This window comes from Triticum aestivum, chromosome 2B, assembly GCF_018294505.1.
Source record: "Triticum aestivum cultivar Chinese Spring chromosome 2B, IWGSC CS RefSeq v2.1, whole genome shotgun sequence".
Taxonomy (NCBI): Eukaryota; Viridiplantae; Streptophyta; class Magnoliopsida; order Poales; family Poaceae; genus Triticum; species Triticum aestivum.
Genome location: NC_057798.1, coordinates 172,880,503 through 172,898,075, shown reverse-complemented (window position 1 = coordinate 172,898,075; position 17,573 = coordinate 172,880,503). Strand labels below are relative to the sequence as shown.

Below are 17,573 nucleotides of genomic sequence, written 5' to 3'. Positions count from 1 at the left end.
CCCGTAATACTTTGTAACGAGCCCGTTGATCTAGCATTACGGTGCTATGGCCAGGGGTGTTTCAACATATCGAATGCCAGACTGAGTAAGCCGACACGAATCAGGCCCCCTTAGGTCGGTTCCTGCCTTGGGTGGTAGTGCCGACCCATGGACCTAACCAGAGAAGGACCCAGAGGATTTGGGGCACACAACGAGGAAACCAGCGCTCCTCCAACCGACTAGAATTATGTAACCCTAACCTCAAAGCTATTGCTCAATCCCTCGATCTTTGTAAACCCCTATACATAAGCAATATACACGAGCAAGAAATATATGGTTTTACCTCCTCCGTGAGGACATAAACATGGGTAATCTTTGTCTATTTCCCATTTGATTGAGGGAATCTACCGGAAATAACTCACATACTCCCTCAGTATGGCATGTGTCTTATGTTTTGATACAGAAAAGTGTGCAAATTTCAAAAAATGTTCTCAAATTTGTTAATTCAAAAAATGATCATTGGTTCAAAAAATGTTCATGAATTCAAAAACTGTTCATGTGTTTCAAAAAACAATTTATTAAAAACAAAAAATATTTGTGAATTTCAAAAGGTGTTCCCAAATTTCATAAAATGTTCACAATTTCAAAAAATGTTCATGAATTTGTAAAAAAAAGTTTAAGAATTGGAAAAATGTTCACGATTTCAAAAAATGTTTGACATGTTTGAGAGGACAGATTTTACATCAGCAAAATAGATGGAACAATGAGAAATAAATAAATTAACAAAGGTAACTCATATTATTTTTATTTTCTCAGGTCACAAAGGCTCAAACAGATCAAACACTCAAAAATAAAACAAAGAAACAAAACATAGTGCAACAACACCACGAGTACGCTACCCCCCTGCTGTCCTCGATAAGTACCAACACCTCATAAGCACACAGCTTGTGCAAAGAGCAGCCCACCATACAAACTCAATGGAATGCGCATTTGGTTACCGCTTGCAAATGCCAACTATCTAACCCCTCCTCCCTGGTGCTTCCTGCTTAGAAAGCCAATGGGGGCAGTGGCAGGTTGTTGGCGAGTCCTGACTTCATCCTCCTCTTCCTGAGTCTCTCGGCGATGATGAAAGCGAGCTCCAGAGACTGCGACGCGTTCAGCCTTGGGTCGCAGTGGGTGTGGTAGCGGTCACCCAGGTCATCGAAGGTCACAGTCCGCGATCCCCCGATGCACTCGGTCACATTCTGACCAGTCATTTCAAGGTGGATACCTCCTGGGTGGCTTCCTTCTTGGTCGTGCACGTCGAAGAATGCACGCACCTCATTCTGTTGATCAACACAAAGTTAATGTTAAGGCGGTAAATATAGGCCAAAAGAAACTTGTAAATTACTGGAAATGTTGTTTAACAAATAGAAACTCTTTGTTGCAACCAATCTATCTAGAATCAAGCTTTAGGCTCTTCACTAGTAAAATACGGAGTATTTTGTAGGGAATTATGCAGCAGAAAGAGCAACAGGCAAATGTCAGGTGGAACAGCAAGAGCAACCATCTATCATTGCCCACTTCCATAGGCAGTTCAATCAACACAAATTTCACTTGAAATGTTCATATGAATTTTGAATCATCAGAAAACATTTGATTGTGAAAGAAATGGCCAAAACCTATTTTGCCATGCCATGAGTTTCAGTTTCATCCACAATGTTTAGGAATGCGGTAGAATCCGGAATAGAAAGATACTCACCATAATAGAGTCAAATGGACGAGTCTTCAGACCACATGGGGCCTTGATGGTGTTTCCGTGCATGGGGTCGGTAATCCATGTGACAATCTGTCCAGAATTGCGGACAGCACGGATGAGATGAGGCAACTTCACCCTCATGTTCTCAGCCCCCATCCTTGTAATTATGGTGATCCTTCCCGGCTTGTTTGAAGGGTTCAAAATGTCAATCAGCTTCACCAATTCAGCAGGGTTCATCTTGTCGCTCACCTACATTCCACAAGTTCATGTTATTTTAAATTTCATCATCCAAAACACAGCAAAAAATAATTTAGATTTCCTTTGACCAAATCTTAAAATGAATTCAGTACCGACCTTAATGCCAAGAGGGTTGGCAATACCACGGAGGAATTCAACATGAGCCCCGTCGAGTTGACGAGTTCGCTCACCAACCCACACCATATGGGCCGAGCAGTCGTAGAAAAGGCCGCTTGTGGAGTCCTCACGGGTAAGAGCCTGCTCATATGGCAAGAGGAGACACTCGTGGGATGTCCAGAAGTCAGTAGTCGTCATTATCGGATGGTCCATCCCCAGCCCAGCTGCTGTCATGAAGCCAAGAGCCTCGTCCACCCTGTGTGCCAACTCCCGGTACCTATACACCATTGCACAGAAGCACTTAGACCATTAGATAACATATTGATCCAGCAATTACAGAAATATATTCTGCAAACTACAGTAAGATAAGCAGCGACGAATACGCTAACAGCATTTCTGCGGTCCATCAGCAATTTGTTCTTATTAGTAAATCCTATTCCCATCAACAACATGCCATTTTTATTATGCCTTATTCTGATGATGACCCAGTAAGAAACTTTGTTAGAGCACCATCTTTTCCAGAGAAATAAAAAGGACTTCATGAATATGCATTATTTGAGTTACCTAGACACACCTGAAGAAAACATTGACTATATTAACTCGACACGGCTTAGTAAAAATAAGAATTCCAACAAAGGTTACTGGTGTTTAATTGGACGCACACCAATTGCATGGGCGATTGGCATATTCTGAGTATATACTGCAGCACAGCGACACCTAGGAAGATTCATACAACTAAAACTGAGCAAATCCCCGATGAATCATTCAGAAAGTTAGGTGCAGAGAAAGACAGCTTGAAAGAAAAGGACATCTAAAGTGAAAGTTTCCACATACTCTAATATGGCCACTCGTCCACTCCTACCAACTACTGATTGATGAACCCAGAACTACCATGTGATTTGTTTAAACATCGGCAAGCAGTGAAGAACCACACAAAAAGCTTTTCTACTTAATTTTGAGGCTACAACTGAAAATATCTGCATATTCCAAAAACAGGACTAAGTGTCATACTCTCAAGAACATGTGCACAAATCTTTACTGGCATGACAACATTTTTACTAGAATAGGTTAATACTTGCACCAGCAACGTATCAGTTGCCTTATCGTGATAAGGAGATATGTGGAAGAAATTCAACACCGATATTTTAACAGGACAGGGACTACGCAAGCTCAGCACCAAAAGTTGTTCTGCAAATTTGAATGACAAAGGCATAATTTTTCTCACCTGTCTCCCTGCTCGTTGTGATCCATGAAATCCAGGTTCCACTGGATGACCCGCTGCATAGCTGCGTAGCCTCCGGTCGCGAAAGCGCGGAGCAAGTTCAGCGTGGCCACCGACTGGGCGTACGCCCTGATCATCCTGTCGGGGTCAGGCGTGCGGCTCTTGAGGTCGAAGGCGTCGCCGTTGACGTTGTCGCCCCTGTAACTCGGCAGCTTAACGCCGTCCTTCTCTTCGAAGTTGTCAGACCTGGGCTTGGCGAACTGACCAGCCATCCGTCCCACCTACCGTGTGGAGAAAAACATGGAGCAGATCGGATCAGATCTCACAAATCAAATGAGCGACGGACGTATCTGCTCCAATTCAATTCGGTTTGTGTATAATCATCGGCGTGTACCTTGACGACGGGGACCTGGCCGCCGAACATGAGGACGGCGCCCATCTGGAGCAGCACACGGAAGGTGTCACGGATGTTGTTGGCGTTGAACTCCTTGAAGCTCTCGGCGCAGTCACCGCCCTGGAGGACGAAGGCGCGGCCCATGGCGGCCTCGGCGAGGCGGTCCTCGAGGTGGCGCGCCTCGCCGGCGAACACGATGGGCGGGAAGGACTCGATCGTCTTGAGGACCGCGTCGAGCTCCTCCTTGTTGGGGTACTCGGGCAGCTGCAGCGCCTTCTTCTTCCTCCAGCTGTCGACGGACCAGCTCGCGGGCCGCGCCGAGGCGGCGACATCCGGCGCCACGGTCGGGGACGAGGTCTTGGCCGCGGCGGCCGCCGGGACGGACGCGCCGCTCCTGGCGGGGTCGGCGGCGTGCACCGCGGAGATGGTGCGGCGCTTGAGGGGGAGGAACCCCGCGCGGCGGGGCTGGGCCGCGCCGCCGGTCAGCGCGGCGGCCGCTGCGGCCGCGGCGGCGGTGTTGGTGGCGAGCGCCATTGCTGCGACGGGAGGGGAGGGGCTGAGCGGCGAGATGCGCAGCGGCTCGGGCGGTAGGTCGGTACCGTCGGTAGGTGGGGCTGCTGTGCGGAGGGCGAGTCGTGTGGTCTGGGGGAAATGGGGGTGGCGGTCGGGGTTTATATACCGGGCGGCCGCCGGGGAGAGGGGGAGGGTTGGTGGGGTGGGATTTGGTGGTTGGCGACGAGACGGGACGGCGATGGAGGGGGAGAAGGGGAGGCGATGCGGGGGTAGATTTGGCCGTGCCGGAGACCGGATATGCGGAGGCTTTTTACGTGGAAAGGTACTTTCGGGGGGTTTGGTGGCGAGTATGACAAAAGGGTCCGCGGCGCACGGGCGGTGGGGCACACCTGGCTGTGGGCTGATACGTACACGGTGGAACTGGTCCGTTCAGCTCGGATATAGATCGGGCTCAGCTGGGGCAAGATGGCGGGTGTGTACGCACGTATCCGCATGATCGCGGTTGGCGATAGCTGTTTTTTAGGGTAGTTTTGGCTTCTTGCCAAAAACCACCCCATCCATATTTTGGTTACAATTAAATATTTGGTTTTTGTTTTAATCATTGCCAATTTTTCAACAGGCCAATGCTCATTTTTCTTGTGAGGTATCATGTTAGATGGGAGAAACTAGAATATAGATGAACAATAAAGATCTCTCGTAAAACTAAGCTTGGATCGAAAGTCCTCTTCTACTCCCGAGCTCAAGTGAACTAAAAGAATTTTGTGGCAACTTTGACAAATGTTTTGTGTGCTTAACCAATTTTAGCACGAAATGGCATCCGTGGAAGTCATTAAAAAATAGCACCCCAAAGTGCTTTCAAAAATAGCATTTTTGGAGCAAGGGTTTTTTTTTCATGACTACAATTAATACCATTTTATGATAATTTTTTGCAAGCACGCAAAACATTTGTCAAAGTTTACCATATTTAAAAAAATGTTTTTTTGCACGACTTCAACAAATGTCATTTCATCATAAATTTAGAATTTCACAATTTTCAAGTCTTATTCTTTTGATTTTATTGTTCATCAACTACCATTTGAGCTCAGGAGCACATACTTCGCGTCCAACTTAGATCAAACATTGTCGGAATGGATATGTCATCCACATTTTGTATCTCACATTTCTATCGAGACCTAGTGGAAAATCCGTGAAGATTGAATTTGCATAGATTGGACTGGCCTTGTAGGTTTTGAACAGCCACTTGAACTGCTCACTCCGGCAAGCATGCATTGTGGTGAAGAATACATTCTTTATATGGCATTCTTCGAATGGTTCATTCTTGATGATAGTAGAGGGGATGAGTTCGCGAGCACAAAGGAACAAAGCATGATAGTCGTTGACCAAACAAAATTTGATACCATTAACATCACCACCGCACAAGACAAGTCAAAAGCACAGGACGACAAAAACTCTGAATTTAAAGCTAACCAAGAATATGCGGTACTAAAACTTCACATGCTCTTTGGTGTTTCACATGTTAGCCACAACGACCGCAACATGACAGGGATAGAAACCGTGGAACTTTTATTCGGTTGGACACCACCTCCACCATCAAGACACCGTCGTTAGAAACACACAAATCCAACATGAAGAAATTAAACTACAATCCAAATGCAAAATCCAAGGTTCCTCCCACCTCCTAGCACTAAATCAGCCGAGGGGAACTAACAGAATTGTTAACGGAAGGTGAGAATTTTCTCTTGGACATGTCCTTATATGGTTTATGGATATGCGAACTTGACTACATTTTTTCTAAACTTGGCATGCATCTTTATTTTTCAATCAATTTATGTTGTTAAATCTGGTAATTTTTCTAACAATTTTAAGATAAGTTATCTTGGCAATGGCAACTAAGGAAAAAAATACCATATATTTGTTTATGTTTTAACAATACATGTGTTTTGGCGAATTTAGCGTAGCTCGGATGGTTAGGTACATTGTGGTGGAACCAATCCATCAAGGTTCAAGTTCTAGACTTGGCACGGGTGCTCGTATTTTTCAAAATTTATTTCAGACTTTTCGGCGATATTTGTTCAATAGGAGAAGACGTTTCCATCAACTATGGAGGCGCATGTGGTGACTTCGCCAATCTCAAGATGTTATGGGTGCGCTTGTGTGTGTTTATACTTTATAGTGATGAATGTTTGTACGTGTACATGGGCATAGCATATGTGTTTGCAACGTGTTAAAAAATACAATACATGAGTTCTAGTGGTGGATACATTAGTTTTAGCAATGACACATACAATAATTGTTGAGACTAAAGAAAGAAGCTAGAATATAGTGTGTGCATTGCATTTAAAATGATATATTTTTCTCAATTCCGGAAAATCTTCTCTCTTAGTCACATGTTCATAATTTTAATTTTAATTACCACATAATTTTAGTAGCCAAATATTAGTTGCTAAAGATAATGTGAAGAGTGTCTTTTCTCTTAGTCATGTGTCTATAAATTAAATTAAATTACCACATAATTTTAGTAGCCAAATATTAGTTGCTAAAGATAATGTGAAGAGCATATATTTCTCTTAGTCATGTGTCTATAAATTAAATTTAATTACCACATAATTTTAGTAGCCAAATATTAGTTGCTAAAGATAATGTGAAAAGCATATTTTTTCTCTTAGTCATGTGTTTATAAAATTTAAGTTTAACTACCACATAATTTTAGTAGCCAGATATCTGTCGCTAAACATAGTGTCATGTTTTCTCTTAGTCAGTGTTTCTAAAATTTAATTTACCATGTAATTCTAGTAGCCAAATAGTGTCAAAACGTTTTAATATTATGTGACGGATGGAGTAGTTGCTAAAGATAGCGTTAAGACCATCGCGGTTTTCTTAACACAGTATAGACAGAAGCGCTCATATACACGCGCATACACTCATCCCTATGAACGTCTCCTCCCATCTCTCTAACCATCCACAAGACTATCGTGATTGTATAACGTGTTATGTACGTTGTCATCTCTGGATGACATGGGAGATTTTTGGGAAGGCGTTTAAAGGATCGATCCTTATCTATACAACTTTAATAAATGCCCTAAACATCTGGACCAACTTTCTACCATATCATCGTCCATATCTCTAATATATGACGATGATTGCCATAGCGTGCTTCTAAAAATCGTAAGCTTGTACTCCTATGCTTAGCAAGCTGCAACGTTAATCTGCAGTGACTTGGGAAAGAAGTGCAGTGTCAAGATATCGTAGCCTCCTGGAGTGGTGGCGATAAGTATCTTACTCCTAACGGATAAGCAACTTAGTGTCTATCCTGAAATTGGCATCCAGCACATTGGTGCTTGGTGCTTTTTACTCGGTCGAGGGCAGCCAGCGCTGTTTGGGCAGTTCCACGAACATGAGTAGTATATATATGACCAAAGTGTCCCGCGAAGCGCACTGTACCTTTGTCTCACCTAACGTAGAAGCCAGTAGTAAGCGACCGAGACATCACGATGGTGGTGTGCCCCACCCGGTACCTCTTCCCGTCGCGGCAGTCTGGACGCACCAACCACCCGTGTCACGACTCACGACCGAGTGAGTGGGTGGGCTTGGTTGGTGCCGCGTATGGCTCGTCGCCTGGACACACGCCTCTGCCTCGCCGCCACCACAGGTCCAAGCCGCGGCACGGCACGGCGGTGTGTGCGACCGCGGGAGAAGGCGGCGGCGGCGAGCCGGGGCCGGGGGTGGTGCGTCGCGGGATCGCTTATCACGAATCGCCGGCACGGGTAACACGAGGGGACAGGCGGCACGTTCCGCATGCTCCACCGCACGCCGCACGAATGGCTGCATGCGCGACTCGCGTAGTACTATTTTACGTTCAGATGTACCGTACTGTACACATGAACTCATCTTGTTTTCTGACATTCGTTTCACCATGATACTGCTACTTTTCAGATAAACAATTTGCCACGCTGATGCCTGTGGTCGACACAGTTGTTCGGAGCCAAAGATATTCGAAGTCACGATGAGCCCGACGCATGGAAGCCCATGCCTTGCATCTGTGGGACCGTAGATAAATGTCTACTGACATTTACTGTCCACACTGATGAGCAAGAGACGCACTGGCGGTCACCAACGAGCCAGCAGCTTCAACCGTATGGTGGTGGATGGTACCTGGCCATGGGCAGCCCGGCCCGAACCCGCCCAAAAAGCCTGGCCCGACACTGCTCCCGGGCCAGACCGAGGCCTAGATTTTGATCCCGAAGGCCAGGCTGCCTGGGCCCGTCGTATTTGCGTTTTACCGAAGAGGCACGGCCCGAGGCTCGGCGGGCTTCTACACGTTCGGGTCGGGCTTGGGCTTGATTTTCTAGGCTCGACGCCCGGGCGGGACCTATCTGGCGCGAATCCACTGCGTCGGCGCAACGAGCGCTCGGATCCTCCGGTGTTTGATCATCACGCCCCCTTAGCTTCCCCATCTCGGGGGAGGAAGGGTCATGCCTCGCTGCCGACATGGCAGCGATGGATGTGGCGGCACGCTATCGCGGAGGAGGAACCCGTTCGTGCCCGCTTTGTAAAGAAGCGGCAGCAGAGGAACACGCGCGCTCTCGCCTGAGAGCAGAATCTAGCCGTCCGTGCCATGGCTGGACTGCCACCCAAAGAGCAGAAGGAGAACAACGATGGGTCGGACAACTCCAACAATGAACGGATCTGGTTTGTTCCATATTGCTTTTCTAACTGCTACTTTCACGAGAAGGCCGGCAAGGGCAAGGCAGACGTGAACGATATTCTCCATAGCTAGTATGTAGGTATTTGATAAGGGAATATATTAATATAATGGAGATACCAATTACACCCAGCCTTTGCACCAACAAAAATGTCACGAATGACATTCAGGATGCAGACATCCTGAAAGAGAAAAAGAAGGAAATGAAAAAAAAGACCCACCACGGCAATCAACTCCTCGCAGTAGCAACCCAACAAACTACCACCAAAGACAACATCTGAAATACAAAACGGTTCTCCAAAGGTCACGCCTCCAAGGAGGAAAACAACGCACAAGCGTCGCCCGGTCAAAGATCTTAGGTTTTCACCCTCGAGAAAGTATGAGCTATCAAAACAATTCCTTCAGCAAGGTCATTGCCAGGCACAACCAATGAAGGCCAAACCTTTAGGTTTTCACCCTGGAAGTCAATACTCGGCACTCAAGGAGCGCCACCAAACTTGAATTTATTCAGTGTTGCCGCCCCCACTTGCCAAGGCTGCTCCTGCAAATCATCAAACACCAGGCTCAGAGTTACCAAATCCAAATTGGATCACCGAATCCCGTGAATCACGATCTTCAGCGCCTCGAATGTCCCCTCCGCCAACACTGGTCCTCCAATCTCAGCCACATGACCTTCTCCACCGCAGTGTACACCATGGAAATCGAGATGCCGACATGTCACATGGTTTCGGCAACCAGCGGAGCTTGGCGCCACACCGTCATGAAGCCATGCAGGTGGATATGTGTGCGCATGACCGGATTCCATCCTATCCAGATATCCAAAGCTAGTATGTAGGTAGAACACGCCCAAATTTGATAGTTCAATGACATGTCTTGATGTACTAGTCGGACGATGTGTGTTGCATCATTTACGTAGCGTTGCATGTTTATGTATGGATTGAGATTTTCTAATCGAGGTGTCCGGTTGTGCAAAAGAAAATTTGAGTTCGGATGTGCCCGTGGATGTTTAGATGTTAAAATTAGCAAGTTCAGATGCTCTTAATCGATATTAAGTTTGTCATGGCTCTTAATCAATATTAACCACATGATGAAAATTCTTGTCCATGTCGTCTCCGGTCAGATGTGGCGACGATGTTGCAAGAACAATATTCCTTCTTGAAGGTGTAGCTACGAAAAAAGTCAACCTTCGGGGCTGAAAGGATCGATATGGTTGACTAGAGGGGGGGGGGTGAATAGGCAACTAACAATTTTTAAGCTTTTCTTTACCAAATTAAACTTTGCAAAAAAATAGGTTGTCTAGATGTGCAACTAAGTGAGCAACCTATATGATGCAATAGCAACTAGCACACAAGCAAGCAAAGGATGTAAAACAAGTAGGCTTGCAAAAGTAAAGGCACGAAATAACCAAGAGTGGAGCCGGTGGAGACGAGGATGTGTTACCGGAGTTCCTTCCTTTTAAAGGGAAGTACGTCTCCGTTAGAGCGGTGTGGAGGCACAATGCTCCCCAAGAAGCCACTAGGGCCACCGTATTCTCCTCACGCTCTCACACAATGCGAGATGCCGTGATTCCACTATTGGTGCCCTTGAAGGCGGCGACCGAACCTTTACAAGCAAGGTTGGGGCAATCTCCACAACAATCGGAGGCTCCCAACAACAACAACACCACGAAGCTTCACCACAATGGAGTATGGCTTCGAGGTGACCTCAAACGTCTAGGGTGCTCAACACCCAAGAGTAATAAGATCTGCAAGGGATAAGTGGGGGGAATCAAATTTCTCTTGGTGGAAGTGTAGATCTGGGCCTTCTCAACCAATCCCGAGCAAATCAACAAGTTTGATTGGCTAGGGAGAGAGATCGGGCGAAAATGGAGCTTTGAGCAACAATGGAGCTTTGGGGGAAAGAGGTAGGTCAACTTGGAGGAAGAAGACACCTTTATATAGTGGGGAAACAATTCCAACCGTTACCCCACTGAGCAGCCCCGCATAGAGCGGTACTACCGCTAGGGCAGGGCGGTACTACCGCTGAGAGCGGTACTACCTCTCCCTACCCAGCGGTACTACCATGCTGGCGAGGAGGTCAGGCCACTGGCCCCAGAGCGGTACTACCACGGGAGTAGGTGCGGTACTACCGCTCGGAGCGGTACTACCGCTTCTATTGCCGCTTCTAGTGCCGCAAAACCCGACACGAGAAAACACAGTCTCGAATCGAGACGGCAGTAGCGCGGTACAGCTGCGGTACTACGGCCGAAGCCCGCGAGCGGTACTACCGCTCTGCGGAGCGGTACTACTGCTTCGTGGAGCGGTACTACCGCTGGAGGGCTTCGGCGGTACTACCGCTAGAGACCGCGGTACTACCACTGGCACATGGCGAAGCAGGTACGAAAGAGAAGTTGCAGCTCCAAAGATGCGAAAGGAAGACGACGGGTGTGATAGGGATGTGTACGTGTTGATTCCACCCTAGTCTTACCAAAGCGGATCCCCTCTTAATAGTACGGTGACTCCTACGAAACTAGTCCACCAACAACGAAACGAAGAAGCTACACCGTCTTGAATAAAACACCGAGGGGAGGAAATCGTCTCGTGCCAATGGATGATTCTCTGAAAGAGCTTAACGCACACGATTAGTCCGCAAAAGCATTGTCATCAATCACCAAAACCACTAGGGGATAAATATGCCCTTACAGTCTCCCCCTTTTTGGTAGATTGATGACAATACAGGATTTGCACAAGCAAGATATAGATTAAGCATACAAACCCCACCGTCCTAAAATGTAGATGGGCTCCTCCTAGATATGTGCTATCTAGATAAGTGCTTTGGACTGCACAACACACATACTAGGATCAATGCTCCCCCTACATTTTAGAGACCAACAAACTAAGCAAGGTATATGAGAGCAGCATAGATGATATAACAAGAAAAGCAAGCAACTCATAAGCTAGATAGTGACATAGATAATGATACTGGAAAGATAAGGTAGCATATGTCTCACACCATATGACTCAAACTTAGGTCTCACTCGAACTTAGTTCTCACAGAAAACGAACCAAAGCAAATGCGAGGAAAACACACATAAGAGACGAAAGACACAACTCGCAAATCCCTAAACTCTCTCCCCCTTTGGCATCGAGACACCAAAAAGGAGAGAGAGTGTTGCTACGGCTCCAGGTGAGAGCAAATGAGGGACACACGCATCAGAGCCCAACGGAAGCATCGACACCACCATCGTCAGTCTGGAAGTGCTCGGCATCAGAATCGGTCCACGGGCAGTGCTGCTGAATCCACTCCTCCTCCTCAGTAAGCTGGTCCTTAGATCCACTGTTGACTGTAGCACCCAACTGACGCATGAGCTCCTTGTGACGACCTCGGGCCTTCTTCTCAGCCACATGAGTCATGTACTGACTGTGAGCCTCCATGCAGAACAACTTCTTCATCTTAGACCTGAGCTTCTTAGCCCAAGAGGGCTCTGCCTCAGAAGGCATATAGTCATCATCCTCATCATCATCAGTTGCAGGCTCCTCCTCTGTCTCCATGGCAGCAGCAGATGAAGGAACTCCAGTCCTAGGGGCCTGAGTGCCCCAGTTATCCTTCTTCCTCAGACGCTTGACGTCGTGAGAGATCAACTCTCCAGACTCCAGAGGCACCTTGGGATAGACATGATCCAAGGGCTTCTCAATGAGCAGCATGATGAACGGACCATAAATCGGGCACTTGCGCTCGGAGATAGCAGATAGCAGCTCAGACCACATAACGTGAGAGATATCCAAGGACTCTCTGATGGGCTGTGCCTTCTCACGCTGGCAGAAAAGAAGCATGTCCATGAGATAAGAGTGAACCTGGTCCAGATTCCCAATGCGAGGGAAAAGTGTCTCTCTGAAGATGCGGTGAAGGATATCCAGATATGCAGGCAGCTCATAGGTTTCCTTCTTTGTCTCAGAGTTGATCCTCAGAGTGCAGTAGGGCCAGAGGGCTTGCTTGTGAGTGGCATTGGGGCGGCCGTGAGGGCGAAAGCCGATAGGAGACTCAAGGCCTAGATCTTGCACCCCAATCAACTGCATGAACGCTTTCCACTTGACTGAAAGCAACTTGCCATTTGTCATCCAGGTCAGAGTCCTGTCCTCATCAGTCCCAAGGTGAACCGTGGCATAGAATTGGGCCACCATATCAGCATCAAAGTCCTTGTTGAATTTCATGATCCCAAGAATGTTCAGTTGAGTGCACATCTCAAGAGCTTCACCAAAGTAGTCAGGGTCTTACTCCATATGGTCGGTGTCGATGGAGTGCACGTTGACATAGAAATTCTTCTTGGCTTTGAGAACATCGAAGAAGATGGCAAACTGGAACCTGTTCCAGAATGGACGGTTGACCAAAGTGGGATCTTGGTCAGCTTCATACGGGTTGCGGCGGCGCCTTGCCCAGAACTCCTTCGGCGGCATTTCTGGCACGGTTTTCCCTGGCTTTGGCTTGACCCCAGCCTTCTTCTGGAGTTGAGGTGGAGGTGGAGGTGGAGCACTTGAAGACCCTCCGGCAGGCTCGGTGGTGCGATAGCGCTTGGACGTGGCACGTCCGGGGTTGACACGACGAGCCTGCTGCTCAGGGACCTCATCACCTGGAACCACACACAAGAACACGCAAACAACCAGAAAGAATGAGCATAAGCCACAAAACACGAGCAAAAAGATCACTAAAAGGTAGAAGTAGAGTGGAAGTTGGTAGAGAGCGGTAGTACCGCGACCAGCTAGCGGTAGTACCGCCACGAGCGGTAGTACCGCTCCACAGGGAGCGGTAGTACCGCTCCAAGCGGTAGTACCGCCCTGGAGAGGGCGGTAGTACCGCTCGGGACGGGGAAACAACAGTTTCCTACTACCGTGGTCAGATCCGGTACTACCGTCCTACCAAATTCAAAAGTACTCCAACCAAACAACAATCCAAACTGCCTAGAAGCATTCCCCATCCTACTCAAGCCTAGATTTGGCCAAAAATCTAAAGATGCAACTGCTACTGCCCCTAAGATTCTAGATTGGAAATCTAGACAAAAAGAACGAGAGAACGGGGGCAATACCGGCATCCATGGCAAGAGGACAAGGTGGGGATCGTCTCCACCGAAGGGAATGGAGAGGGATGGCCCGGAGAGGGAGATCCGCCGGAGCCCTCCCGCGGTGCCGGTTGCTGGAGAGAGAGAGGAACAGACGAGGGGGCGTGCGAATGGGTATGAGGGAGAAGAAACTCCCCCTGCCCCCGATATAACTCGTGCCCGCGCCTCTCAGCGGTAGTACCGCGCTGGAGGGCGGTAGTACCGCTTGGAGCGGTAGTACCGCTCGCCAGCGGCGGTAGTACCGCCAACAACCAAAAAAATGCTTCTAAACTAAAAAAACTCAAACACACAGAGAAGAACGGGAAGGCATAGACAAGAAAAAGACCAACAAGACAACACACACACGAACAACGAGCCGGAACCCACTCCTTCAAAGCAACCAAATGAAATAAGAGCGAGCTCTGGCCTCTCTCAAGAGAGGGCGGTGGCCGGAGCCACCTATGTTTGAGTCAATTGGTATGGCACCGCGAAGAATTATCCTTGGGCCCATGACCAAAACTCGTCTTTGAAGCACAAGTACCATAAAAATGGCTAATGTGAAAGAGTTGATCGTTTTATGCATAATGGGGGGAGGAAGAGTTCATTGAGAGAACAACACTCCCCCTATGTCCATGCCTACACCTAAACTAGACAACAAGTTGAGTGTGGTGGGGGGTGCACGGGTTCAAGTCACATTGCTCAAACCAATGATATTTAGCTCATGCCTTAACTCGCGAAATCTTGCTTCATCCAAGGGCTTCGTGAAAATATCTGCAAGGTTATGATGAGTCTTGACATACTTGAGCTCGATCTCTCCTCGCCTAATGTGATCCCGGATGAAGTGATACCGAATCTCAATGTGCTTCGTCTTGAAGTGTTGCACCGGGTTGAGAGAAATCTTGATGGCACTTTCATTATCACACCAAAGAGGCACTTTGTCACAAATGACACCGTACTCCTTTAAAGTTTGCCTCATCCATAGGAGTTGAGCACAACAACTACCTGCCGCCACATACTCCGCTTCGGTGGACGAGAGAGACACACAACTTTGCTTCTTGGAAGACCAACTTACCAAAGAGCAACCAAGAAATTGGCACCCTCCGGAGGTGGACTTCCTATCCACTTTGTCTCCTGCCCAATCGGAATCCGTGAAACCTTCAAGCTTGAAGTTTGCTCCTCTTGGGTACCATAAGCCAAAGTTTGGGGTATGAGCCAAATATCGAAAGATCCGCTTGACCGCCACAAAGTGACTTTCCTTTGGTGCGGCTTGAAAACGTGCACACATCCCCACACTCAACATGATATCCGGTCTAGATGCACAAAGGTAAAGCAAGGAGCCAATCATGGAGCGATATACCTTTTGATCCACTGCTTTACCATTGGGATCGATGTCAAGTTGGCACTTGGTAGGCATTGGTGTAGTAGCCGGCTTGACATCACTTAGCTTGAATCTTTTAAGCATGTCTTGAGTGTATTTGGCTTGGTTGATGAAGGTTCCTTCTCTTCTTTGTTTGATGTCAAAACCAAGGAAGAACTTCAACTCTCCCATCGAAGACATCTTGAACTTGGAGGTCATGAGAGCGGCAAATTCCTCATTGAAAGCTTTGTTAGGAGAACCAAAGATAATATCATCAACATATAGTTGGCATACAAACAACTCCCCGTTGACCTTCTTAGTAAAAAGAGTGGGATCGATTTGTCCTACTTCAAATCCACGATCTTGTAGCAACTCGGTAAGGTGGTCATACCACACACGTGGGGCTTGTTTAAGGCCATAGAGTGCCTTATCGAGTTGACACACATGATCCGGGAAGTAGGGGTCCTCGAACCCGGGGGGTTGCTTGACATAAACCAACTCATTAATAGGACCATTAAGAAAAGCACTTTTCACATCCATTTGTTGCAACTTAAAGTTGTGATGGGAAGCATAGGCAATCAACAAACGTATGGATTCAAGACGAGCAACGGGAGCAAAGGTTTCACCGTAGTCGATACCCTCGACTTGGGAGTAGCCTTGTGCTACCAATCTTGCCTTATTGCGAATGATGTTCCCACGGGCATCTTGCTTGTTCTTGAAGATCCACTTGGTTCCAATGACATTGTGGTTCCTCGATGGCCTTGGCACCAATCTCCAAACTTTGTTGTACTCGAAGTTGTTGAGTTCTTCATGCATGGCATGAGCCAACCGAGTCTTCGAGCGCCTCATAGACCTTTTGGGGTTCAACACAGGAGACAAACGCGTGATGTTCGCAATAGTTTGCTAATTGTCTACGAGTGCTTACCCCCTTTCTTAGGCTTCCAACCACATTTTCCATGAGATGGCCTTGGGTGGTGAGCTTGGAAGCAATCTTCGCGGCACGACGCTCTAATTCCTCCTCGGATGTGGAGGGAGGAGGGTTGACTTGATCATCTTGAGCGCCGTCTTGAGCTTGTTCTTGATCTTGAGCTTGCTCTTGAGCTTGAGTTTGCTCTTGATCTTGAACTTGCTCGAGGGGGAGAACTTGACCTTGGGCATCATTTAGAGGTTCACCACCATCTTGAGGTTGATCTTGCCCTTGGTCTTGTTCACAAGGTTGAGGGCCTTCACTTTGTTCTTCGGAAGCGTGTGGGTCTTGATGAGGTGATGGCTCTACTTGAGTAGAGCATTGTCCTTCTCCTTCGGCCACAAGGGGTTCCTCAATGGGTAGGATTTGACCAATACCCATTCTTCTTATGGCTTGGGGAGGAATTTCATCACCTACATCACAAGTACCACTTTGCTCCACTTGGGAGCCGTTATTTTCGTCAAACTCCACGTTACACGTCTCCTCAATGAGTCCAGTGGACTTGTTGAGGACACGGTAAGCATGAGAGTTTGTAGCATAATCAACAAATATGCCCTCATGAGCTCTAGCCTCAAATTTAGACAAACGAACACCTTTCTTGAGAATGAAACACTTACAACTGAACACCCAGAAGTACTTGAGGTTGGGCTTGTTGCCGGTGAGTATCTCATAAGGAGTCTTGTTCAAGCCTTTGCGAAGATAGAGCCGATTGGATGCATGACATGCGGTGTTGATGGCTTCGGCCCAAAAGTTGTACGGAGACTTGAACTCCGCCATCATGGTCCTTGCCGCATCCATCAACGTCCGGTTCTTCCTCTCCGCAATACCATTTTGTTGAGGAGTATATGGTGCAGAATATTGATGCTTGATCCCCTCATCACTAAGAAACTCATCCAAGGTGTAGTTCTTGAACTCGGTGACGTTATCACTTCTTATTGTCAAGATCTTTGCATCATGTTGACGTTGAGCTTCATTTGCAAAGTCGATGACGGTTTGTCGAGTCTCACTCTTCCTCTTGAAGAAGTATACCCAAGTGTATCTTGAATAATCATCCACAATCACCAAGCAGTACTTTCTCCCTCCAAGACTATCAAAAGATGGAGGCCCGAAGAGATCCATGTGAAGGAGCTCCAAGGGTCTCTTCGAGTAGATGATGGTTGAAGGAGGGTGAGCCTTTTCATGAAGCTTTCCTTCGATACAAGCACTGCAAGCACGATCTTTGGCAAAACTAACATTTGTTAGTCCACGAACATGGTCCCCCTTGAGATGACTTTGC

General features: G+C 47.4%; 1 protein-coding gene across 2 annotated transcripts; it reads right to left on the bottom strand.

Moving 5' to 3' along the window:
* Window positions 1–750: 750 nt before the first annotated feature.
* On the bottom strand, window positions 751–4,333 carry LOC123044160 (phospho-2-dehydro-3-deoxyheptonate aldolase 2, chloroplastic). Of its 2 annotated transcripts, XM_044466821.1 has the most exons (6): window positions 4,203–4,236; window positions 3,688–4,058; window positions 3,297–3,574; window positions 2,072–2,348; window positions 1,721–1,966; window positions 751–1,304 (listed from the first exon to the last, which is right to left on the bottom strand). In XM_044466821.1, the coding sequence occupies exons 1-6, from the start codon at window positions 4,219–4,221 to the stop codon at window positions 1,026–1,028; spliced, it is 1,470 nt and encodes a 489-aa protein (XP_044322756.1). In that variant the 5' UTR covers window positions 4,222–4,236; the 3' UTR covers window positions 751–1,025. The 2 variants fall into 2 exon arrangements, with proteins under 2 accessions (XP_044322756.1, XP_044322755.1); XM_044466820.1 differs by having other exon boundaries at window positions 3,688–4,333.
* Between the last annotated feature and the right edge of the window lie 13,240 nt (window positions 4,334–17,573).